Source organism: Trachurus japonicus, chromosome 11 (genome assembly GCF_045865225.1).
Source record: "Trachurus japonicus isolate A0001 chromosome 11, Traja_1.0".
Taxonomy (NCBI): Eukaryota; Metazoa; Chordata; class Actinopteri; order Carangiformes; family Carangidae; genus Trachurus; species Trachurus japonicus.
The window spans coordinates 32,579,548-32,607,408 of record NC_140917.1 but is presented as its reverse complement, the minus strand read 5'-3'; the positions used below and the strand labels follow the sequence as shown (position 1 = coordinate 32,607,408).

Genomic DNA, 27,861 nt, shown 5'->3' with positions numbered 1-27,861 from the left:
CTAATAATAATAATGACTATTATATGAATAATTGCACCATAAAGTCGCTCTCATAAAAGTTGCATGCAGGTATTTGGCTAGCAAATACAAAAATAATTTAGTTAACAGATGGTACAGATTCTATTTCCCATTTTTTGTGTATAATATAGCCTAGCTAAAAGACAAAAAATATTTTGGCCAGACCTCTACATAATGCATAATGCATATTTTTCTAAATAAATGACCTTGACAAAGTCCATTGTAGCCTAATATATAGGCGGATAGAACTGGATTGTCTGTGAAGCTCCTATATAGCCTATCATGCAACATAGTGGAACATAATATAACAGTTTTCAGTTTAGCACAGATGTAAATACCCTTGGAGGTCAAACCATTTACTGTAGCCTAATTATGACTAATCAAGCTATAGGCAAGCATAGACTTTTTGAAAGGCAGGGGCAAAAAGGAAAAAAAAGGGCACTGAAGAGGGCATTTTAGCATGCATTTTGGCTCCCAAGAGAGCAATTTAGTACACGTTTTGGCTCCTAAAGGGCACTTTAGCACGCATTTTGGCTTTCAAGAGGGCACTTTTAACATGCGTTTTGGCTCCCAACTTTAGCACGCGTTTTTCAACAATTTGTCCAGCTTGGGATTTGATGAAGCCTAGATTTTGTTTTCTCTTGCACTTGTTAGTGTTTCCTGTGATTTCCCACTCAACCAATGACAGGCCTCCTCCAGTTCAAGCGTTATAGCCACCGTTGCTCTGCTTTTACTTTGAAGGGCCAGATCCCCCTCTCTTCCTGTATCTTCCGGCCTGACTGCGCGCGCCTTGACGCTCCTCCCTGTTGCTGCTGCTGCTGGTGCGCGAGCGGCGCTCGAGCTGTCTGTGTTGCTGCGCTACCGTCCCCACCGTTCAGTCCGCTATGTCAGCGGGGATGAGGCCGTGTCACGCGTGGACCAGCTCCCTGACACTCCGCACTTTCTCCTCCTCGCCCCTGCAGAAGATGGTGTCTGGCGGCTGATTCCAACTTCGGACTCCTCGGTGTTTTTTTTTTTTTTTTTTTTTCCTCTCCCTTCTTCTTCTTCTTCATCATCATCATCTTCTCCTCTCGTCCCTCGGTGAAGCGCACTGAAATCAGTTGGTGAGTGTCCGTCATTGCGTACATAACAGTAGCCTATAGACGCTGTCACCTGTTCTGCTCCACAGGTAGGACATCAGACTGGCTGCTGCTGCTGCTGCTGCTGCTGCTGCGCCCTAACACAGCCAGCAGCAGCAGCAGCAGCAGCAGCCTCCAACGAGAAGCTGCTGCTCACAGTACAGAGTCAATGAGGCATGCTGGGGCCATTATCCTCACATAAACTGAGATTAGAGAAAAAAAAACAATCTAAACAACAGCAGGAGGAGCTTAAACAACTAAATCCAAGCGACCAACTTTATCAGCCAGAATCAACCAACCATCATGTGAGGCATCAGATGCAGCCTTGTTAATATTTAACAGTGGTGATCCGGTAAATGTCAACCACACAGGGCCGAGTGGAGGCTCCTCCAGTCAACTCCAGCAGCCTGTCTGTCACCTCCATATGGGCTCACAGCGCTGCTCCATGGCAGCTGGATTATCTGCTCTGATTTATTAAAAAGGTGCATTAACCGTGACCTTCAGATGCTTCTCCTGCTATATGGGTGAACTGTGGAATGAAACCACCAGGGGGAATGAACAAAGTATCAAGTCAACATGTTTAATTTAGACTGTGAAAACTGACAGGAAGAATCTGGTGTTCTTCTCACCTGAAAAGATCTATATGACATTTCACAATGCAGGTTTAGCTGGTTTATTTCCAAAGGGCCTATAAGGTTACAAAGGCCAATGTGTGGCAGTATGCTGTATTTTAAATGGCAAGGCTCTGCTTTTCAAAAAATAAAATAGAAAATTACATAATTTAACATTGTTTTCTAATGTGAAAACAAATCAAATCCCTAACTATAATCTTATGCTAAATGTAGATGAAAAATTCCTGTGTGTGTGTGCTGTAGGCCCTTCATGTCCTCATCCTGTGGAGAGCATATGAGTGCCAGCTCCACATGTGTGCAGTGTTTATGCTTTGGTGAATGTGAAGCTGAAAAAAAGAAGAAAAAAAAAAGACTCAGAACACTGTCAGTAAGTCTGTCTGCCTGTGTTTAGTCGTGTCTTCTTGAACGTGCTCCACTGTGAATCATTTACCTCACAGAGGAAAAATGAGGCCTGGTATTTTTGATAGGCTATTCATTTTAATATTAGTTTTTAGCTCCGAGACCCTCTCTTTCATTTAAAAAAAAACTCTCATCCTATGTTAATTACATGTGCATGCATGTTTGATAATATAGTCTCATGTCTTGCTGCTGTGGAATGTGCTGATCACCTGTCAATCTAATCAATAGCAGCACTTTAACATTTCAGTGCTGCTGAGTTGTGTGTGTGTGTATAGATCTGGTGGTGGCTGTTCAGTTTGCTCTCACTGCTAATGCTAGTATAAAACTAAGTTGTTCTGGTGTTTCCTGCAGTTTCACCCAGGACAACCCTGGTGAAAGTGCAACGTTTATTACTTTTATGTTGTTTATTACTTTAAAGCTGCAGCACGAGATTTATTATGACCCCCTGAATTGCAGTGGAAGAAGCTGTAAGCGCGGCAGTGACGCACGTGTTATCATATATCCCCCGTCATTCTGCTGATATTTTAGCACAGAGATCCCTGTTCATGCTTCCTGGACCTTCCTGTCTCCCATTTGGTGGCAGGTGGGTAGTGTACACTGGGTTTATTAGAGTTTTTAATTATTTTTTTTCTTGCAGAAGCAGCCTTTTGCAGCTAAATAGGCTGGTGAGAGCATGGAGAATGAGACGGACAAATTGATTTAATTAGCGGGTAGTGAGGGAATAAACCTAAACAAGTTTTGTAGAGCTGAGTGAATATAATATAATATAGCCTAATAATATAATATAATTTAGTACTAGATATAATATAAGTGTTAAAGAAGGGCCCTAATAGCTCTGCGATTAGCATTAAAGGAACAAGCTGAACATTAAATCTTTTCATTGTGCCTACTCAAAGTGTTTTTATGGCGCACTGGGGGAACAGCGACATCAAATTCTTGGCAATACAGTCACTTCTAGTCATATTTAAATCCCCTTAGTTAATATTTAGTCATGCGACGTGAAGGTAGCTCGCTCACGTCGGCGTGGCGGGCGGGCGGGCTGCTCTGTTCTGTCATCGCCGGGTGAATCATCTGACATCCCATCATCTGTTCTCCTTCCGCATTCCTGCTCTTTCTTGGAAAAATCAGGCTTCGTGTCACCGTGCGTTAACGTAGATGATGGCAGACAGATGATGACATCGTACCGTGCGCGCCCCCCCCACACACCCACCCACTCTGAGTCTGGAGTCCCAGAGGTGCCAGACGCTGTTTCGATCCTTTATCACTAACCTCCTGAAGTCAGCCTTATCTTCAGATAGGACGGGGAACAAAGGCTGCCACTGTAATCGGTAAACAGGTAACTGCTTTACCTATGAAATCTGTTTAATCTTCAGTGGCCTCGGCAACACTGAGCAGCTTATCTTCATCCTCTATCTAACACTTCCCCTCATTAGAGCCATGACAGGCACATAAACAAGGTGCAGGCCTCTCCTGACCAGGGGTTGCAGTAGTCTGCATGTAGGCCTACTGGATGTGATGAAGGCTGGTGTTGTCATTTCACTATAATACGCATTCACTTCAATATCAAATAACAAAGCTCAAAACTAGTTAAATGCTAAAATATACCTGATTGATTGGAACATTTAGGCATTTTATGGAGCAAAATGAAAATGAAAAATACTAAAATTCCTTCAATCGAAATTCTTTTTTTTAAAAATCATTGACACATATAAAAAAAAGTAAATGTGATGGTTCTTAATGTAAATTGTAATTGTGTAAGGCTCATTCCACTGGTTGGAGTTGTTACAAGACAGAAGTTTGAGCACATCCATTATTTCCCCACAAAGAATGGGCTGACATGCCTGGATGAATTTATCATCTACCAGCAACTGTTACCATGGCACCCCTATCAACTGAAATGAGCAGTTTGTAATCCTTTCCTTAAAGGGATAGTTCAACATTTTGGCAAATTGCCATGTTCGTATACTTTTAATTGTCGGTGCAAGCTATTTTTAGAATGGCGGAGCAGAGCCACGAGCTACTCAGAGCTACACTACGGAGGCTAATGGGATTTCTTGGTTTGAAACCACAACATTATGAGATAATAACGGAACGTTACGAGACAGAGTTGTTGTGCATCAGCGGTTTTGCATGAATTTACCTCGAAAACAACTCCATCTCGTAACGCTCTGTTATTATCTCATAGCGTGGTGAATGTGCAGGTCACAACTTGTCCACCAGAGCGTTTTGGAGTTGTTGGATTGTGTATTTGATGAGTTTGATGAGGGAAACCACGGAATTCCATTAGCCTCCGTAGTGTAGCTCTGAGCAGCTTTGTCGCCGTTCTAAAAATAGCTTGCACTGACAATTAAAGGTAACGAACCTACTCCTAAGACTATAGGGATTATGGCAATGGGCCAATTTGCCAAAATGTTGAACTATCCCTTTACATAAAAATCAGGCTTTTGTGGAGAACCATGCTTTACATTCCTCACATTTTGGCCTTTTTTTTCACCATCCTTCATCCGCTGTTGAATTTCTCATGAAAGAAAGAAAAGTCATCCTCTCCTGTCAGATAAATGACAGCCTGACACGGTTTTTACCACCCGCCGCTCCATCGGATTCACATTGATTGGGGACCTTGCCACTTTGAGGATGGAAGCAGTCATTTGCCAGGCTAAAACCCAGCCCTTTATTATTCCCCCTTGTATTGACCAGTGACCTATAAGAGTTTACTCTGAGCTGCTGCCTCTCTACAGCCCATTGCCCTTTTACTGTCACCAATGGCCGGCTGCCATTTGGCTGCAGCTACTTTCATCTTTACGCTATTAAAACATGTCGGTCAATATTATTTCCCCCCACCTGGGTGCGGAGGACACAGAAGACATGGACGTGTATTGCAGAGACGTAGAGGACGGCGGATGGTAACGGGAACAGAAGCTGTGTTAGACTGTTTTGTTCCGACCTCAACCTCTCTGTGCCTGTTTTCCCAGCAGCCCGGGCCTGAGGAGAGCCAAAAGAAGTGGCAGCATAACTCAATAGATGTCCCGACGTCCTGTCCTGTCCCGCCCCCCCCCCCTCCCTCCCCTCCAGCATGCCTATGCCCGGCTCTATGTGAAAAGGACCGTTGCTCTTCAATGTCATCTCTCCGGCTGCCATCCTCTCTGTACTGATTAGATGGGAAGGGGACAGTAGGTGAGATGGGGTGGCTTCTTCTGCAGAGACAAAGGATTTATTGTAAATCCCAAAAGCATCCATTCACTTCACAGATCAGTGACCTTTCTCAGTGCATCAGACGACACAATGGAATCAGCTAGCCCCCCCCCCCCCCCCCCCCCCCCTTCATAATTACCACGTGGAATCCCGTCTGCCCCAGAAACAGAGCACGGCATCTCAAAGCGGGCCCGTCGGACGTCGTCCATCAGAGGAGCCCTGTTCTGCCCCCCTTTGGCGGGTAAGAGGGGCAAATGGCTGTTTGAATGGGCGCCACAAAAGCGCGGTTTTGCCGCCTTTCTGTACGGGAGCCGCGCCTGCCGACTTCACACGTCAGCATCGTCCAATTGTTTGTTTTTTTTTTACTGGAGCTGAATTTGTCAGTCTGACAGAGACACAAGTGTAAAAATTTGTGGTGGTGTTGTTGTGTCTGCTGTGAAAAGACAGATGTTTTTGCTGACACATTCCCCACGGCAGCTTCACAAGATGATAATAGGTGAAATAATTGTTATTTTTGAGCCTGTTGTACTGCCAACAGATGAGATATAATAATTAATAAGTTGTTTTCACCAGAACCCTTAGCTGTTACTGTTTATCCCTGCAGACGCTGGGGGAGGATTAGGGTTAATATTCGGGTTAAAGCAGAAGTAAGTGATATATTTGTGTTAATATAAGTCTTAAATAGTTATATCTTCCGACAGCAATCACTTACATAGAGTGTTTGGACTGAAACACGGGTCTCTCAGTCACTCTGCTCTGCTCTGAGCCGAGGAGAAAACATTTATCGTATCCTACAGTTTTTATCCAATGAGGAGAGAGAACGGCATGCAGGGCTGTGTGTGCAGCCAAGGGACGCCGTGAATGTGGCGACGTAGGGACGAGGACTGTTATGGTGCGTTCAAGGAAACTCGTATTTTTCCGACCGTGAAGTCGTACCAGTTCGATCTGGTACGAGTTCACCAGTCGGAAGTTATGAGTGGCCGTTATAGTGACTTTCACCGGTAAAACAGGTCGGAAAAACACGAGTGGGTTGCCTGGAACGCTACAAAGTCGTAAGTTGTGACTTGAAGCTGTAATTTACGGTTTCAAAAGCCTGCCTGGAACGCAGCATTAGCGAAAACGACCGGACCACTTACTTCTGCTTTAAGGTCCATATTCCGGTTCTGAAACATTCGGAATAACCCGTTTACATGCATGAACAAACAGGGTTATTCCTGTATACGTGGTAATTGTAATCAATTGGGATATCCCGAGCAAAACAGCGACGAACGGACAACATCTCGACGTACGGAGAACGTCATGACGCTATGCGCGTCATTTCGGCTTCTTCTTCCTGTATCCAAAAACAACAACAACAACACGGTGAACTCGCTATCCCGGTACTTCCTACCGTCTGCAAAAGACATGATGTTCATGTCTTTCACCACTTATGAAGTCATGTGTGATGTGTTTCCTCCTCACTCTAAAAGTGTGGTGTTATCTTGCATTTCGCCATGTTTACAACAAGTAGTTCCTGTACTCAAAAGACCAAGTTCCTTGCGATTAGAACATGCGCAGAACACAAATTAATGTTCCTTTCGATGGGTATATCCTGATTGGCGTAATATTCAGGTTAGAAAAGGAGTAACCCAGGGGTCATTTTCGGGTTTTTAAAAACCGAAGTATGAGCATATTCCGGCTTTTCAAAAGAGTTTTGTACTTCGGATGAAGACCACAATACCAGGAAGCACTGGGTCTCTTCAGTCTGCTTCTTGTTTTTACAATCCATTTCTCTCTTTTTAGTCAGTGCAATTGGCTCACTTGTTGTCATTTTAAAAATGGCGGTTCATTGTTTTCGCGGTTCCTGTTTGGTCAGGTAACGCCCTTCGCGCCATCGGTGCACAATTGGTTCTGGACCAGCTTGGAGTTGGTGTTTGATTGGAACCAGTTTGGAACCAGTTTTAAAAACCAAGAGCCGGTTTCTACATCAGGCGCTGGGTCTGAACCAGCACTGGAACCAGTTTGGGGGAAAGGGGCAACAGACACAGGGAGAACATGTAAACTAAACACACAACTACCCAGACATGAGAATTTATCCCAGAACCTTCTAGTTGAGAGAATACTAACTGTTACAGACAAAGATCATTCTTACAAAAACACAGTGTTGTACAGTATATTCACAGTATGCTAAGTTTGACTCCTGTGGAGAAAGTTCTCAGCTCTAGCTTCCTGACTCTCTAACTGGTGATCGTCATTTATTCACTACGATTACAGGATTACTATTGCAACAACACATCAGTAGGGTAAAACTAACTTGTCTGACAACCGTCTAATCCCAGATCATGTTCCCTATTAGTGGGATAACAATCCAATGCTTGGTGAATTCAGTTTCACACTGGTCCGATGCTTCACCTCGATGTGTCTATTGGCGAGATGTTCATAGTAACTGATTTCTTTGTAAACCTGTGAATATTCTCATTTATCCAGGTCATAGTTATCTCAAGGAAATTCAAATCGAACGCAACTGGACTTGGTTATTTGTCTTGGAAGACACTCTAAAGACTGTCATTGGCACATGGAGCACAAAGGGATCCAGTGACATCATCGGTCTTGTGAAAGCCCTCTCAGAGGTTAAATACCTGAGTCTCCACACCAGATAGTTGGACCAGTCCCCAGCCTGGTCAGATGCGAGCATGAACTGATGAAGCCTCTTTGATGAGAGGTGAAACGTCTTCCAAGACAAATAACCAAGTCCAGTCGCGTTTCCTTGAGATTTCTTTGTATGTCTTTGTTGATATCAACTGACTTCTACATACCTGATCCTCTAAATCCTTTTTTTTTTTGGGGGGGGGGGGGGGCAAACAGCTTTTTGGTTCACTACTGCTACATTCTGGTCTGTGAGCATCATTCACTTTTGCCAGAGTGAACCACCCTCATGCTCATTAGTTGCATTCAGTTACAGGTCATCACTCATCATTAAAAAAAGAACAGTGCTCATTTGCAACACTGGTTATAATGTGGCTGAAATAATCAATGATGATTAAATTGTTAGATCACTGAATCCAATATTCTCCATTTCCACGTATTTTTGTTGGTCAAATGCGGTAATAATAACACCTTAAGTCTTAGCCATTAACTTCTTACATCATTTAGAAATCATTTAGAAATGAGGAGAGTGATGGAGATCTGATTTCAGTGATTTAGTTCAGTGAATTTCACGCTTCAGTTCTGATTTCTCGTTCTTTGTGGAAGGGAAGAGAACATGACATTGGGTTTATTTTTAGGGAAACATCACAGGTTCCATTCTCCTGAATTCTCTGGCCTCCCATGGAGCTAATTGAGGTGGATGAGGCATCAGATCAGAGTTTTGTACGGCTCCCCTGTGGAGATATTCCTGCCACATCCAGCTGTGAAACTGAACAACCTGGGATTTCCCACGAGGAGCCGAAGGGGAAATGTCAGGGACCAGGATGCCGCTTTCTTCTCTGTCGAGTTTGGACGTTTGAAAAAAAACAAAAAAAAACAAAAAAAAAACAGGATGGATAGATAAGTGGAAATCCCAGGGTTTCTACTGGTGGAGATGAAATCCTCTTCTGTCGCAGCTCTTCTTTTATCCTCATTGCTGAGCGCAGCTTTAATCACAACCACAAACACAAACACAAGAGCTTGACACTTCTGTTGATGCAGGGTGGCAGTGTGTGTGTTGGCTTTGCAGATTTTTTTTTTTCTTCTTTTTTGTTGTGTATATGTGTATGTGTATTTCAGCCGATGCCCCATTTGCCAGGGTTGTTGTCAGAGAGCGCCAGAGGCCCGTGGGTGGTAGCCAGCCAGCGTGCAGGAGCAGCACGTGCAGCCGCAGCCGCCCCGGCCCGGCCGCATCACTGTTGACATGATGGTCTAGTTTGGAGAGAGAGAGAGAGAGCCCGGGGTGGAGGACGGCCTTGGTTACACTCTTCAAAACAACGGGCTTTGTGCTGAAATATTGATGTGACGGCAGCGCACACTGTCCTCTGGTGTCACACATGTATCGAACATGTGGGACTCATAAAGTAGATTTATTCCCATGGCCTTACTACTGCTGCCCCTGCTGCAACTGATATACGACCTCTGATACTGTTGGTTTTAAATCATAAACCGTGACATGTGTTTTCGTAGTTGCGTGTAAAGAAAGGAGCAGAATCAACATTCTGCTTGTTTGTTCCTCTTGTGTGAAGATTTATTATCGGTTTATGTCAGGATGAATTCAACTAGTCTGTTATGTGTTGGTGTTGGTCAGAAAAATGAGCAACTTGAAAACATATCTTTGCTTTCGGATGAAGTCTAGACATCATTCATTTTAGCCCAGTGATTCTCAGATGAATTGAAAAACATTTTAATTTCTAGGTTTGCAAGTGCTGCATGGCTAAAATTAGCACAAACAGCTGCTATCTTACCTGTTGTGTGGTGAGTTCATGTGGAAAGGAACTTTATTGTTTTGCTCCTTTCCTCTACCACAGTTAGCATGCTAACTAGCTAGCTCCACACTGGTGGCTCCTTCCCATCAGTTTCTGATACTTACTGTGCGTTCACACCAAAAGCTTCCAAAGTGTCAAAAACGCTCGAGGGTGGGCGTCAGACAAGACAGCTCCCAAAACGGCAAATATTTTCAGCCGCTTTGGCTGCTGGTCACGTGACTGGCGTCAAAGTTCAATCGCGCTGGTCATTGGGAAGCCGAACTACAAAAAAAAGAGAAAAAAGGCAGCCGACGGACATCTTTATTCTGACAGGTTGGCGCCGGTTGCCGCTGAACCGCATCATAGCTAATTACCCTAAAGTTAACCACGGCTCAACTTCTCGTCTGGTGACGCTTTGGACGCTTTGGAAGCGCGGCGACGCCTGTTGACGCTTTGGACGCTCAGTGTCGCCAGGCTCTCATTGAAAATGAATTGACTTCCGGCGTTTTGACGCTTTGGAAGCTTTTGGTGTGAACACACAGTTAGGGTGGGTCCGTCATCTGATTTGAATCAATGCAAGGATGATACATCGTTGCAAATTTTCAATTGGGCCGGTTTGCAAAGGCAAAACTCGAACGGCCCAAAAATTGTAAACAAAACTCACGTGGCCACGAATGTCGTTCGGTTATTGGTAATACCGGTTAAGCAAGTAAAACAACGTCCTCGCAATTACATCATTGTTGTCTTATTTTCGTGTTGGTGCTGGACTGTATCAGCAGACTGTAACGCGCTGCACATATGAATGGCTGGTAAGACTGCGACCATTAACGTACATTAGCTTATCGGACGTATCACAGAAGACGACAGGCAGTAATGACAACCTACCACCACTTTTTTCTTTTGCCCTACGAGGACCAATGAGGTCAGTGGGCAATAATACGTTAATAATCACAAACATATAAAAATCACCATAACAGTAGCACTTGTTGACAGAGTCAATGCATCTCCTTGAGTGAATGAATGAAATGATGCGTAAAACGGTGCCATTGGTGTGGATGGGGTTCACACCAGAGTTCACTTGATAGCAGACCTAGACCACCCCCATGATGCGGACCAGAGAGCGGATGTTTGGTCGGCACCAGAGTTCGAGGCCAGCATTCACGCCAACCCAAATGAACCGCAGCAGGAGGTAAATGCTCCAGGGTTTGGTTCAAATGCAGCAAATGCAGCTCAGGCTCCCTTTAAAACATGATTATTATGATGAGTTTCTTTTTCTAAACTGATCTTTCTATGATGGAAATTAGAAATAATGATATAGGCCTAAATCACACTGAATCTCAAAATATGTGCATCATGTTTGTCCTCATATACCTGAGTTATAACTTTGAGAGAGAGAGAGTGATTTTACTCACCTCATGCAGTATCTTTGCAGTTCTCCTTCAAACTCTCCCTCTCCCCCCTGTGGAGGAGTCTTACTGTTTGAAAACATCAGTAATATAGGTCTTTCTAAATCAATTCTGTATCGGTTCATACACCTAGGTGTAATACACACTCGTAAGCCCTAGAAATAAAACTTTATGCGGGCTGAGCTTTAATATTTTCAAGGTTTTAGTGGTAAAAAAAAAAAAGTTTGAAATGAAGAAAAAGAAACTTTCCCCCAGAAATCAGAAATATATATTTTTAAACCACTTTTAGAAAACCTTTTCACAGGAGAAACTCCTCTTCTACTAGTATGAAGACTCCAAACAGTATAGACATATAATTATTTTCTTGCACGCTCGTCTGAACTGTGATTGAAATCAGTTTAGTGTCCTCCAAATAGATAACTGGTTTTAATTGAATAGTGACCACAGCATGCAGTGCAACAGAATCACAGCTATTTGTATCTTACTGATTTGTGACTCTCATCAATCATGATCTGATTTTAAGTTTTGACTTTTAGTTCCTCAATCCAAGATCCTACACTTACCATAAAGTCACTTAATGATTTGATGATTTGTTTCTGTTATAATTGTGCTGTATCCACGGCCAAGCTGAGACAATCCTGATGACATCACCATCGTTATTAGTTACTTTCATTTGATCTAATGAAGCCCAGCAGTGAAGACATTACATTACATAGCTGCTTCCACACTGAGTGCTGCTTCTACTGTATGAGTACTGTAATCCAGCATTCATATAAAATCTATGGCGGCCCCCCCTACTGGAATCAAACCAAACAAATAAAAGGTGAGCAAGGCCACCAATCTAATTAGCTCCAGAATCTAATTTGACCCAGAGTAGAGCTACATCAATGGTGACATTGGTGTCACATGTGGTGCCACCACCAGGCAAAAATAGGACACTCTTTATTGGACATTGTGATTGTATCAGGTTTGCCCTTTGTAATGGAGCAAATTGGAGGCACTTGTGGTCAGGATTAGTTAATAATCAGTGCTGAGTCAGAATGTGAACTCTGAATGTGAAAGTCCTACATGACCCAAATCGTCCTGTTCTTCTTACTTGACATGTTCAGTGCTATAGAGCGTCCCTGAGGCCTCTGCCAGCGCTGCCTGCCCGCCCGCCCGCCTGCCAGCCGTTCTTTACAGCTCTCTGTCAAGTGTGCTAATTATTGTAAATAGCCGGGTGCTCTGTTGTTGTGATTGACCCTTATGAAAAGCCGCTCAATCTGTCTCATATTTGGCAACGCCAAGACCACTCTGTCGGCCTAATTTCATATAATGGCTTGTTGTTGTTATTGCACATTAAATGCAGTTAATTACCGAGTGGGTGGTTTGCTTTTAAGGACTGTAACAGGAAGTGCTCTTTGGACGAAAAAACAATATGGCTGAATGATATCAGTGAGTGCCTGTTACTTCCTTTTTGTGTCGTGGGTAGTTCCTGAAACTGTTTTCATAATTCTATAACAATTAAGTATACTAATTATATTGATATGTTTTAAATTGTTGTCTGTGTTGCTTTAGACCAGGGGTGTCAAACGTGTGGCCCGCGGGCCAAAACCAGTGGGTCCAATCTGGCCAAGTGAAAATAGGCCTAGAAGATATAAGAGACATAATGATGTTGAAGTTGCACATATTTTTCTCAAGAAATTTCTGGTTGTTCATAATGTTTTGTAAAACAACAGTTCATTAACTGTGAACATCTTCATAATGTAGGCTACTTGTACTTCTTTACAATAAAACAAAGGGAAGTTCTTGTTTTTTATAGGTTATTATTCTACACTGGTTCTACCCACTTGAGATACAAATTGCACTGTAGACTATGTGGCCCCTGAACTAAAATACACCCCTGTTTTAGACCATTAAATAAGACAAAAACCAACAATTTGCTAAACCTGCAGTCTTGTTAATATAATCTAGCTGCTGCCATGCTGATAGGCATTTCCAGTGTTAATGTGGCAGATTAAACAATCTTTTTTTAGAATGTGTCAGAATATAGTTAAGCTTGTTGCTCATTTGTTGACCAAAAAAAAAAAGCTCTTTCAGCTGTAGCTAGCTAGCTCCATTATTTTGCTGAGAACTCAATCTCCAGGTGACATCGTTTCTGACTCCTATGAAATGTTAAACCTTCTTCAGTTGAAGATATTTTGAAATACGAGAAAGTGCATTGTTCTGACAGATAACCCCCATTATTACACTGCATTAATTAGAAAATAAAGATTAGACTCATTCTAGCATTACTATAGTGAAACATGCACACATTAATGCTGCATTATATGTATTTTTAAGTTTCTCTGCATTTGCTGTAGTGTACACTTAGTCAAACCAAATGAAGAACAGACTTGCTAACCAACTACTGTAGTTTGGTTGCTCCCTAAGCTTTAGCCTACTGTAACAACACAGCACTGATTACCCTGAGGTGCAGGTCAGGCTTATTTCAACGTAACCTATAGACTGTATGTAAAAAGATGTAAGGGAAATCCCATCAAACGTGTCCTTTCTACTTATGTTAGCTCAAGATCACTGATAATGAGATTAACATATGATGTGTTCCTTGGCTTTGGAAGCCACATTAGATGGTTAGCCAGGCATGCTAATAAGTTTAGCTTAGGTCAGAGCCGACCCAGTGAATCCATCCTTTACACGCGAGGTTAGAAATAAAGACATCACCCTACTGTTGGGATATTGAGAGGGCTCGCTCTCTCTCTCTAGACTACCAATCTCAGAAAACATGCCACTGAGATTTTAGAGATGTTACACCGTGATTGGACAATTTTGTATAGCCAACAAGTGATTGAATGGTTCCCATTTGGAAGTGGAGTCCTCTGAAAAGACACATCGGGGAGATTCTGCATGAAATGGGTGAAATTAGGTGATTAACAGGAGACTCCTTTTTTTTTGTCAAAGCATTTCAGCTTGAACTACATGCCCAGACTCATCTCACTAGACCTTCACGGTCTCTCTCTTCAACCCCCAACCAGGCAAATTATCTACAAGCCTACACCGACATGTTTTTTTTTTGTCTGCAAACGCTGGCTCCTGCAACATGAAAGCAGGCAGCCATGGTGAGAAAAAGATCGGAGGGGATCAGCAGAGGAGACGAGAGATCTGCCTGGTATGTTTGTGAGATCTGAAGGGAGGCTGTGATCACGCTGTCTCATTAGATCAGTCTCACCTCTCTGCTTCTTCTCTCTCTCTCTCTCTCTTTCTCTCTCCTCGTGCCTTGGAAGAAAGGAAAAACACAGCTTTTTCGTTTTTTCCCTTTTTGAACATCAGCTGCTGATATCAGAGCCGCGCTTTGCCTTGTAGCCTTTGTGTATATGCTTAACCTTCTGTGCACCTGTTAATGTGCATATGACGAGTGAAGCCTTGTTCTTTTTCCTCACACTTCTTACTCAGGTGGTGGATTTTGCATGGAATTTAACAGCGTTGCACTGAATTCATCTCATCTCCTGCGTTTTCGTTGTTTTTCTATTGAATCATAACAGTTATTTTTAGTATACCTTCCTGAATTCTCCACAGTTTTTTTCGTTGCGCTCCTTTATTATTTCCATTGCTTACCTGCAAAAACAATCCACCACATGATGTTAACATCAAATCGGATGTTAACATAATGAGACATCTGCATGAGCAGGGGAAAAAAAAACAAAGAAGCAAAGCAGCATAAAGATAGTCCAGCGTCGTCTCTTGCTCCCCTCCTCCACTATATAGCAGCCTTTATAACAATGGTGCAGTTTCCATGGCAGCTAGAGTCATGTTAAGCTTTAGGATAACAGCGAAAAAAAGTGGGGAGAAGGACAGGGAATAATCACAGGGTTTGAGGGACTAAAAATAGCAAGGGACTTAATCCCAGGCATTACTTATTCATCTCAAACTTATCGTGTCTGTGCCAGCTGTGTAAACATGATTTCTACAGTTCCTAGTCGGGTGGGAAGGCAGTTTCCTGACCTCAACCTCCTCTGTCTTAATGACTGACTAATGCCGTGACTAGGAGTGGGTGTGTGCGTGTGTCGGGGAGGGGTGGGGTGCACAGTCTGGATGGACGTCTGTGGTTTGGATTTGATGTGGTGAGACTGTCTGGTGAGGGAAAGTAATCTATAATCATTCCCTCTTGCTTATTTATTGATCATCAAACCTAAAAATGACAGCGTTTCATTTAACTGCTGCCTCATGTGTTGTGGGCATTGATATATAATGTATAGCCTGTAGTGAGGCTGTATTCTCTTCTCTCTGGCGGTCGGTCACGCTGCGAGTGTTAGAGTGATGAGCAGCAGAATAGAGGTCAGCCTCAGGCAGCAGGCAGGGGCCAGGCTGCTTGGCTCAGACAACTGATATCTATCATTGTCTCCTGTTCAGAGAGGAAAGGCTTGGATGGATGTGGTTTTTTAAAGTGATGATATTTTTACACTATAATCACAAGTAGCTTAGATTTCAAACCAGTATTTTATATGTGCACACTGTTTATAATCATTCTTTTTTTTAAAAAAACCTTGAACACTTTGATGGTCTGTTTGTAAGATATTCTCCAAGTCATATTGTGGAAAGCACTTTGTATTGTTAAGCAAATTATTGGGACATTGTTCGCTCACCAGACTTCAGATCAGTGTAGTAGAGTTAGAATTATAAAATGTTTCGTGGCTCCATGCAGCTATATGACAATGTGCAACATGTATATCAGTTGATTGTTAAAGGGATAGTTCAACATTTTGGCAAATTGGCCCATTGCCATAATCACTATAGTCATAGCGGTACGTAGATTTGTTACCTTTAATTGTCGGTGCAAGCCATTTTTAGAATGGCGGAGCAGAGCCGTGAGCTGCTCAGAGCTACGCTACGGAGGCTAAAGCAATTTCTTGGTTTCCCTCATCAAACCCATCAAATACAAAATCCCAAAACTCCAAAACGCTTTTGTGGACAAGTTGTGACCTGCACATTCACCACACTATGAGATAATAACGGAATGTTACGAAACAGAGCCGTTTTAGAGGCAAATACAGAGTCTGCTTGCTGAAAAACTGTCCCTGAACACAACGCGCATCAGCGGTTTTGCATGAATTTACCTATAAAACAGCTCTGTCTCGTAACGTTCCGTTATTGTCTCATAGCGTGGTGATTATGCAGCTCACAACTTGTCCACGATAGCCTTTTGGAGTTGTTGGGTTGTGTATTTGATGAGTTTGATGAGGGAAAACAAGAAATTCCCTTAGCCTCCATAGCATTGCCCTGAGCAGCCTGCTGCTCCGCTCCGCCGTTCTAAAAATAGCTTACACCGACAATTAAAGGTAACGAACCTACCGCTATGACTATAGTGATTATAGCAATGGACCAATTTGCCAAAATGTTGAACTATCCCTTTTGGTAGAAGAACAGAAATGTCTTTGTACACATTTGATCCACTGAGTACTAATTTCTTGAGCTTGGTAAAGAACCTGTTGCCTTCACCTGCATGTGCTGTGCTGACATTGGCTGGTTTGCGTGTCCTGTCCTCTCTCTTCATACACTCACATAATAAGTTTTGATTTCATTGTCAGACCAAATTACATTTGAATATTTCATCCCCTCCTCTCACCATGTGTGGCCACAGCTCCTTTCTATTTCACTAATAGCTATTTATCTTGTTTGATGGATGATGAAATCGCTTCATCTTCCTGTATTCTGCATTACAGGGCCTGCTAGCATAGATTATACTGATTTATTGTCATAACTGTCATCAGTGTCATTAACAGAGAAAACCTCTCGTGATCCATGTACAATACCCATCCAATACAAAACCAAGCTAGTGAATAAAATGTATATATTACATAAGTAGATAAATAAAAGCTTACGTCTGTGCTCCAACAGAGTCAAGGCAGTAATAGTAGATCTATCCAGTCCACCACATCCACCACTGTAACCAACCCAGCTTTAGACAGATGCCTAGCCTATGTAATTGACAGAAATTAGATAAATAAGTGAATATAAAAATTTATGAATACAGAAATGCATATGTAAATTAATAAGTAGGCCTGTCAGAATCAGAATCAGCCTTTATTGTCACTATACAGAGGTACAGCAAAATTACAGCAATCAACCCGTCCGTACATATAGCCTACAGCATACAAGACAGACATAACATGACTGGGCGGTAAGAGGGGGGAGGAAAAGGGGAGAAACAAGAGGAGAGGGGAGGAGAAAAAAACACAGCTCCCAGACTATGCTCCTATGGGGGAGTACAGTGTGGGACCTGTGGAGATAACAGAAATAGAATGCACATATATAGATACATAAATAATGCAGATGTGAATAAATAAATATAATAATACATGTCATTTCATCATCTTAGCATTCCTTCATTCTTTTCATGCCATCCACTCTTTTGTCCTTAATGGAGTGGAGCCTATATAACTCCTGTCTGTCTTCAGTCATGCTCTACAGCCTGTGTAGTTCTTGTCAGGAGGACCATGGGAGAATGCTTTTCTGCTCTTGATTGGAGTCTGCCTGGTGTTGACGTTTTAACACAGAACAGTAGAAGCTGTACGTGTCTCTGTTTGGTTGCCTGGATGCACTAAAAGTCCGAGTTATCCAGCTCTCAGCATCTTTGTTCAGCTTGCTCTCTCTCTCTGTTGCTCTGTCCGTGGTGCTGAAATCCTCCATTCACCGCCATTGCAAATGTCTGTGGAGACTAGGAGCTCTCCCACTCACTTTGGACTTGCATTTCCGTTCCCAATAGCTGCGGTGCCTTGGCGAGCTGCAGCGGTCACAATTACTCTTCAAGTGACAGGCTGGTTAAACTCTGCGCTGGATCATACCTGCTTTGTTAATTACCACAGAAGATGACATGGGTGAAAGGTCTTTTTTTTTTTGTCCTTTGGCACGTCAAACTGGTGAAGATAGGAACAGATAATTTTAGCTGCGTGATTATTTACACAGTAGCCCTGCAAGACAGAGGATGTTTCAAGTACATGCGGTATAATTTGTTGCTAAATTATAGAGGTCACTGTGTTTAGAAATAGCCCAGGTAGCAATTTGCGGCATTAATGAGCTCTTATTTAATTGCAGAGCTGTCACATGTTAGCAGTTTGAAAGATGGCCTTTTTGTGCCCCCACCCTTTTTTTTTGTTTGTTAGCATCTTCACACACTCTCATGGAAACAACCCTTGACCCGTGTGACAGTTCCTCCATCAAAAGGCTCCTGTGTACCTCGACCTTTGTTGCGCAACACACCTGCGGCTTGTTCCTGTGGCTGACTAATCTGGTGCGGGCCATCACTGAATCTGGGTCAATTTTCTTGACAAGATAATCCCATCTAAACTGTTGTTGGATTAGCAGCTAAAATAAACCTGTTCAGATGATGGGTCACTGCCTGTTTCAATGTTTAATCCAAATGGCTTTAATGAAAGTCACCAGCCAGATGTTCTAATTATAGCCCAGACTCTTGGTGGGGTTCCCAGGCTGTTATTGACACTGATGTATCTGGATTGATGCCACTGGGGTCTAATGTTTGGCCCTGATGGTTTGGGTTATATTTACCTAAGGGAAATACCAGCAGCTAAATAATATACATTGAAATCACCAGTGGATTCTAAAACAATAGTTCAACATTTTGGCAAATTTGCCCATTGTCATAATCCCTATAGTTTTAGGGCAAGCTGTTTTTAGATCGGTGGGGCAGGTCCCCTTTCCCTCACCAAACTCATCAAATACACAATCCAACAACTCCAAAACTCTCTCGTGGACAAGTTGTGACCTGCACATTCACCATTCTATGAAATAATAATGTAACATTATGAAACAGAGTTTTTTATTTCGAGGCAAGTGAATAGCCAAAACTACATTCCAGACATGGCTGCTTGACGGAGTGATTTCAAAAACGCAAGTAGTTCTAAATATTTGCTACATACACAGTACCGTATGTTATTATAGCGTGGCAAATGTGCAGGTCATAACTTCATAACAAGAGTATTTTGGCGTTTTGTACATTGTGCATTTGATGAGTTTTGAGGGAAAGGTGAAAATAGCGATTTGTGAGCAGCATGCGTCTCTGCCCCGCCGATCTCAAAACAGCTTGCAAAGACAATTAAAGGTAATGAACCTACTCCTATAGTATCGGGATTATGGCAATAGGCGAATTTGCCAAAATGTTAAACTATCCCTTGAGGTATTTGACAGACTAAAACCCCAACGCCGATGAGGAAAATACTCCGACATCACACTGGGAGCTGTCACCAGCTGGTATTACTGTAAATGTAAGGTCAACAAAGACCAGACATCACAGCGAGTCAATACATCAGCCGAAGCCTCGTTCTAGTTTCGATTATCCAGACGAACAGTCTTTTCAGATCCAGAGCCAGTGGCTTTTCACTGATAATCAGCTAGTCAGTCTGGCAACCTCCTCCTCTGCTGCCCGGCTCCCATCACGCTGCTGTTGTCGGACATTTAGTTGAACAGTGTCCTCAGATCCAGGACAAAGAGCAGCTTTGACGTTTGGGGCCTGATGGGGGGGGGGGGCAATGTTCTGGATTCCCTGCCCACAGTACAGTCCTACTAATTTAATACTGCAGACAAGGTCCTTGGTGTTTTTTTTGGGTGTGAAGCAGCACAGGGAGGTTTATAATGAGAGTATACTCAGGGTAGGTTCTTTACATTTAAGAAAAAAAGGATTTACAATTACAATAACCTGTTTGAACTAAAAATACAGACTGTGCCTCAGGGTTTCTATAACCTGCTCGACACACTCATAGACCCAGGTAAGCCTGTCACAATCATTGCATAATCACCTCATCGCAATTATTTGAGCTGATTGCAATTTTTTTTTATTGCATAATCGTCGAAATGGTTTCCATTCATGTGTATAAATACAGCTGGATGAAACTAACAGAAATGTCATATCTCCATCACTATCTCCATGTAATTTTCCACCGTTTGAGGTTTGACTGGTCCTCTGTTAATGACATAATCACGTTGTGCCCCTTTCTTCTGCTGTGGTTTAATGGCACATGAGTGGAGAATACGTGCCACAAACTGTTGATATCCAGGAGCTTAACTTCTGATATAATTCTATAATAACTTCTATAATAGCCAAATGAAAAAGGAAATAAAAAAGACAGTTAAATCATAAATCACAACTGTATGTATGGCAATTAACTGTCAACTTCAATTTCATGATCGTGACCAGCTGTAGACCCAGTGCTGATGCAATGAATGATAAAGAAGCAATGACTGGAATCATCATGGGCACTATTACAGTAAAGTTAGCTTCAGTAAGCCAGCAGTTATTGAACAGAAGCATCAGTTTTACAGCATATATTAGCACTCATTGGTTGAAATCTTTTCAAACCAGATGTTTTGAAAAATGACAGTCGTATAATGGATATTTTTATTACTTTTTTTATTGCAGTACCTCATTATTGCAAAGAGATACGACCAAAGAAACAATAAGGTTGATGTTTTTTTAATAGGCTATAGTGCGTTTTAACTGAACCGTTAAATAAAGGTAATTTACTGTGAAAACGGACAAAAGATAGTGAATGAACTGTCAAGTACTACTTAACAGTTCATTGAAATAACACTTGTTTGAACTGAACCCAACAAAAATAACATCATCCACATTTGTATAATTCTTCCAGTGAATATTAACCATTCCACCTCAAAAAAATGACTCAAATCACAATTATAACGATACCTGTATGTGTCTAAATCAGTTGAGCCCTGCCAACAAGTGAACCTCAGTGTGTGTCTGGATTTGTCTGGGCCCATTCTCATGTTCGTTTTTTTTAAGAAGAGCACAACATGAACTGTACGACTACATTTTGACATCAATAATTCATCAACGCATGAATTATTGCTGCCTTACTGTACGTTCACCCTGTTCAGTAAAGCTCTGGATGCTCTGAGTGTTTGTATGTGTGTGTTAAATAGATGCTATCAGCTGTGTCAAAGATGCTCCGCGCTACAATGCCCGCTGTCGCCTCCAATCAAACTGAACCGTGCAAGATTCTGCCATTTCATTGTGTCTCCATTGTCCTGCCGGCGGCGGCGGCTCCTCCCTCTTGTGTGCCGAGTCGCGGGTTTAGCTGTCAGCGTGCGATTGTGTCAAAGTGTTGGAGGAAATATGTTTATGTCCGTGGAATTGTTAAAAGAAAAATAGGCCACTATGAACTACTGTGACTTGTATGAGCTCAGTGTCTGAGGCTGAGCTATAAGACAGTGCTCAAGGCTAACAGATGGCCAACCTGTAACCCCCCCTCCTCCTCCTTTTTATTTTTATTTTTGTGGAGATCTAGATTGTGCATGTGTTTAAGTGTAGCTATGTCCAGTTCATAGCTGCAAGTGCACATGAACTCACATGCCATTGCTGTGTGGAGAGAGAGCGATGGGAGATGGGTTTGGTTATTTAAAGCGAAGAGACGACGCCACAGAAGAGGGAGACATGGGGGAAGAGAGAGAATGGATTCGAGTCGTATACCTGCCAGTGGTGCTTTTTTTGTATCGTTGCCATAGCAACAGCGGCTTGCTGTATTTGTGTGTGTGTGTGTGCGTGTGTGTGACAAGGAATGTAATTCTGCTGGTCACCAGTGTAGCCTGGAGCTGACTCCCCAGCTGCTGGTTGCCATGAGCCCAGACAGACGCATTCTCCGCTCCACTGATGAATCTTCTCTCCCGGCGTTACTAACATCACTAAACACAATTAGGTGCGTTTTTGTTGTTTTGTGTATGTGTCATGATGAATCGTCCCTGCTGCTCTCTGCTGTAAACCCCCAAAATACACATTACATTGTTACGGATCCATTTGAAGATTATATTTGTGGTTTTAATAACCCAAATAGCATCAGTGTAGTGTTACGTCGCCTCTCTCAGCTTTCTCTCTGGAGCTCTGGTAACAGCAGGTCAGGGAGCCAATCAGAGGACAGGCTCAGGGCTGACTGTTGTGGACCGTCAGCAGACAGCTGACTGACTCTTTTCACTCTGATAAAATGTGTAAAAAATAAAGAAGATGTCAGGTTAGACAAACCCAAACTGACCCAACCCAGTGATGTCATAAAGTTACAGAAACCCTGACAGCTGGTTGTAAGGATCGGTTCCTCAGTACAGGCTGTGTGCATTTACTGTAACACAGTGTTGTCATAGAACATAGACCTGCTTTATAAAAGACATGATGGTCTCAATATGGGACTTTAAAAGCAGTCTTTAAAGTCATTAAAATGACCAGGGTATCAGATTAGAGAAAAATAGGTTAAGTAGATTAGATAGACCAGACAGACAGACAGACAGACGGACAGACAGATAGACAGACAGATTGATGGAGAGAGGGAGAGAGAGAGACAGACAGACAGACAGGCAGACAGACAGACAGACAGACAGACAGACAGACAGACAGACAGACAGACAGACAGACAGACAGACAGACAGATAGATAGCCAGACAGACAGGGACACAGACAGACAGATGGACAAAGAGATAAAGAGACAGACAGATAGATAGAGAGACAGACAGGGACACAGACAGATAGACAGACAACTAGAGAGACAGAGAGCTAGAGAGACAGACAGATAGATAGCCAGACAGGGACACACACAGACAAATGGACACAGAGACTTCCTGCTCCACTGTGAGAAATACTCTTTAATAAGAAACTCTCACTTTAAAGAAATAAGTAAGAAAATCAAAAGATTCCACCTAACACCAGAGGAGAAAATGTCAGTCCTGCTAGGAGAAGGGACAGCAGCTCCTCTGGCAGCCAGGTATGTGTCTGCTTGCCACAACCTGAGGGACTCTTTAACATCCTGACTTGCACCATTGTTTGTACCTGATTGTACTGGATTCTATTGTGGTGTAGTTTTATGGAATATTGTTTATTTGTTATTGAATATTGAGATGTGTATATGTACTGTATATATGTTATATTGAAATGTATTTTGAGTGGTTTGTGCAGTGCTTTGGCAACAACAGGTTTCTGTTCATGCCAATAAAGCTAATTGAATTGAATTGAATTGATAATGAGACAGATAGAGAGACAGACAGACAGACAGGGACACAGACAGACATAGAGAGACAGACAGACAGATGGACAGAGAGATGAAACAGACAGAGAGAGACAGACAGATCATGGAGAGACAGACAGACAGATGGACAGACAGAGACAGACACATATGACACTGGTGGTGAAAACCTCAAACATTCTTGCACATGTTACTCATGTTGCTCTGGACTGGAGGACTTGTTTAGGGGGGTGATGGGGGGGTGATGGGTGCAGCAGCTTGTCCACAGCCTGTGGAGAACAGCTGTTTCTCAGCTGGTTTGCCTGAGAGGTTTGGGGTGTGTGTGTGTGTGTGTGTGTGTGTGTGTAGAACTCTAATGTTGATGAAGAAAAGACAGTCAACCATAAATGATGTCAAATACACAAACATAATGTTCAGCAAATGATTCTAATCATATAATAATCACAATCATATCAGAGTTATGTTGCTGTTAGCAAAGTCAAAGCAAAGCCACAGTCACTGGATGAGTGAGGTGACAACATTCATGTCCATTCAACCCATTTTAAAGGGATAGTTCACCCAAAATTCAAATTGCACTCATTATCTACTCACCCTCATGTCGACTAAGGGCTGGGAGAAGTTTCAGAGTCCTCCGTTCCTTCTCTGAGTTACAGGGGGTCTCGGCGTAGCAGTGCATGTCCATATAACGGTTGCAAATGGATACCACTTTTCTTGGTAACAAAAAGACACACCAAAAAACATCCAAATACCTCCATACTGCTCGTATGAAATGTCTGTCTTGTATTGAAGCACCGAAATGTGAAATTGTTCCGAAATAAAATAAAATGAGTCTATATTTCAAGCTTGTTTGTAGTGGAAGCTCTTCTTCCTGGTCTGTCCAAATCTGATTTGTGCCGGCGTCAGTAATCACACTGCCGACGCCGACTTATTTAATTTTTTTTGGAACAATTTCGCATGTCGGGGCTTCAATACAAGACGGACATTACATACGAGCAGCATGGAGACAAAAAGACATTTTGGTGTGTCTTTTTGTTACCAAGAAAAGTGGTATCCATTTGCAACTGTTATATGGACATGCACTGCTATGCCGAGACCCCCTGTAACTCATAGAAGCCACGGATAACTCTGAAACTTCTCCCAGCCCTTAGTCCACATGAGGGTGAGTAGATAATGAGTGAAATTTGAATTTTGGGTGAACTATCCCTTTAACCCAGAGTGATCTCTACTGATGTTATAATACAGTATACAACAAACAGTGTTCTATCCATTACGCCGATGAACAGGTGTTGAGTTCCTGGCAGAGTTTAACCCTGTCCTGTTTGTTCTGTAATCGTAGAGGGATCCCGAGATGACGGAAGTGGAGCCGGTGTTGGACTTTGCCTCCTCCGGGCGCTCGGGGAGGAGAAACGCCCTGCCTGACATCCTGGGCTCTCCAGCGGGGGTGAACCCTGGAGACCTGCCCCTCAAACTGGCTGAGCTGTCCCTCAAAGGTAACACACCGCACCCGCTGTTTTACTTTGGTTGGAAATTGAGTTTGCAGTGAAAATCCCACACACTGTCAGAGCATGAACGGTTTCCTGCCAGGAGTTTTGTTTCAGCTTTAACAGCATACAGTATGTTGTTGCTGTTTGAGACATAGAAAAATGATGGGACACACTGAGAATAAGTCCAGTGTAACAAGAGGAAAATTCACTCTATCGGAGAGTCAGAGAGAGGACGTTGGGCCAGTGTTGGAGCACAGCTAGTACTGACACATCACAGTCAGAGTCAGGGTTATTGGCTATGAGGAATTTGCTTTGATTTTTGATGCAAAACAATTAATTAAAAGTAAGAAGAAAAACTATAAAGAAAGAGGTACTGCAGGTCAGGTAGCTTAACAACTCAATGACATAATGCAGCCCAGTGTCAAGTATAACCAGTATTTCCCCCCCCCCCCCCAAAAAAAGAAAGAAAATCTGTCACATTATTTAGAAAAAAACAGTTTTTAGAATATGTCATACCCAGAGTTGCTAAAATGCATGCAGAGACGCAGGAAACAAATCTATTTCATTGGAATGTTTTCAGAAGGTAGTGTAGCATTTATAAGAGACCCTGAGAAGTTTGCTTTTAAAAAGAGTCTCATATGAATGTGGATGAATCTACGTTACCCACACGTGTTAATGGGTCCATTTTTGATAAATATATCCTTTTGTCTTATAGTTATTTTGATATTATTATTTAGTGGTCCACTCGCCCAGCATTTCCTAGTTTCAGTTTTCTGGACGCTGCCCGGCGGGTCATGGGAATAACGCTGGCGGATCGCTAGTTGGCATCGTTTATGGTCGGAACTATGATTGTATCTGATCGTCTTCCAACCTCCGACTTACATTCTTGATTAATGATGATTAATGTTTTCGCTTTCATCCGTCTTGCGCCGGTCCAAGAATTTCACCGAGCGCGCGGAGGCTCATGGGAAATATAGTGTGAAAACACTAGGCTTTCCAAAACTCCTCATAGTCCCTTTAAATTCAATGTAGGTAGATCAAATATTTAAATTTTATAATTCTTTTGTGGTTACACCATTTGACATTCTCAGGGCATTCAGTCTTACTTTTGTTTGTTTTTTAAAAGGTGCAAATGTCACGTACAAATGACATAAAACCAACATAAATACAGAATGCACATTTGAACAAATCTGATGCTCTTTAGATTCAGATATTCCTGAATTGCTCATCTCGCCAACCCTTTTTTGTCACTGACCCATAAACTAATTAAAATAAATGAATATTCACAATATGAATATAAATACAACACAAATATGTACATTATGGATGATGGAATGTGAAATAATTACAGTATGAAGACAAAGAATGTGCATAAGATGAGAAATATCCAAGTAATCCAGGACAGAAGTCGGGTGGGAGGGGGCAGGCAGTGACAGTGGAGGACAACACATGGGAATGGGCTGACTGGTCCGTTCTGTGGAGGAGTCAGATCATAACAGCATAAGTTATTTATCATGACCATGACTGGGGTAGTGATGTTATAACCACAATGTTGTTAGAACAGACCAACAAACTCTCACAATTATTATAATTCCTCTTTTTTTAACCTTCCTGTTGTCCTCCTGGGTCAAGGAAGGACGAAGGGAAAGAAGGAAGGAAGGGAAAAACGAAGGAAAGATAGAAGGAGGGAGGGAACAGATTGGGTCAAAAAGGAAGGAAGAACTAAGGACGAAGGGAAGGAAGGAAGGACAAAGGGAAAGATGGGAGGAAAGATAGAAGGAGGGAGAGAACAGATTGGGTTAATTGGGTCAAAAAGGAAGGAAGGAAGGGAGGGAGGGAACATATTTGTTCAAGGAAGGAAGAAGAAGGAAGAAAGAATGAAGGAAGAAGAAGGAAGGAAGGAAGGGGAAAAGGATTGTGGAAAGAAAGATGGAGGGAGGGAACAGATTCGTTCAAGGAAGGAAGAAGGGAGGAAAGAAGGAAGGGAAAAGGGAAGGAAAGAAAGATGGAGGGAGAGGGAACAGATCAGGTCAATTGGATCAAAAGAGGAAGGAAGAAGAAGTAAGGACGAAGAGAAGGAAGGAAGGAAGGAAGGAAGGAAAGAAGGAAGGATGGAGGAAGGGAACAGATTGGGTCAATTTGACCCAGAAGGACAACAGGAGGGTCAAAGATAATTTTTGCAAAGTCACAGCAACATGTCTGGTCTTGTGTCTTCTGCACAGATGGTCCGGGAGGGGCCCAGTCGCCCTCGGCGGAGCAGCCCCCGGCGCCGCCCGAGGGCTCGGAGGGGAAAGAGGGGTCGTAGGGGGCTCGGATCGCTCAACCTCCCCGGAGACTTGCGGAGATAACCTGAGAGATGGGATTGGATTGGGGGGAGCGGGACGGAGCAGCCTGTTGGATAAGGCAGCGGAGCCGCAGAGGAGAGACTGACGCAGCCACTGCCCCACCACCACCACTGAAGAACGCTCAAGAGCTTTGGACTTTTTTCCTAACCCTGAGAAGAGTCAGACAATTGATGTAGTTAAAGAACCAATGAGAGTGCGTGTATGCGGAAGTTGTACAGTACGCACACTGCGGGACACACTGAGAATCAAAGGGACGGTGACAGATTGTACACTGTACACTACTATTTTTCTATGATTTATTTAAAAAGTAAAAGGAGAGCTGGGGGGTTCAAACTGTCCGGGACCTGCTGTCATTTTTACACTGACCTCAGCAGGAGGGAGGGAGGGAGGGAGGGAGGGAGGGAGGGAGGGAGGGAGGGAGGAGGGGGGTGGGTGACACCAGCCTGATGTGGTTCACACAGCTTTTTAGGACGCTAAACGGTACATTTACAGACCCCTTAGTGTCGTCTTCGCTCACTTACTTACGCTTTTACACTGGGTGTGTCTGTGTTATACTGGGGGGGGTCACACAGTGTATCTATCTACATTGTACATGTACAGTTTTTACCCCTCTTGCCCAGACTGTTTTATGATCCTAGCAAAACAACGACCAGGGATTTACTTTTTGTAGGTGTCCATACGGTGCATTACGTGGAAGAGCTGTGTGTGTATCTTGAGACATTCCTGTAGAGAATAGTGTCCCACTGCCAGCAAAGTACACACTGCTTCATTAGAATACTGGGGAAAAAGGCTGTGATGTACTGTACTATTGTTTCTTTTGTTTTGTTTTTTTGCTAAAAGCTGC

At 42.8% G+C, this 27,861-nt stretch overlaps 1 protein-coding gene across 1 annotated transcript; it reads left to right on the top strand.

Moving 5' to 3' along the window:
- Positions 1–917: 917 nt before the first annotated feature.
- pkib (protein kinase (cAMP-dependent, catalytic) inhibitor beta) lies at positions 918–27,199 on the top strand. Its single transcript, XM_085790422.1, has 3 exons — positions 918–1,121; positions 24,527–24,678; positions 26,895–27,199. Exons 2-3 carry the CDS (start codon positions 24,537–24,539, stop codon positions 26,975–26,977), a joined length of 225 nt encoding a protein of 74 aa, XP_085646548.1. The 5' UTR covers positions 918–1,121; positions 24,527–24,536; the 3' UTR covers positions 26,978–27,199.
- The last annotated feature ends 662 nt before the right edge of the window (positions 27,200–27,861 follow it).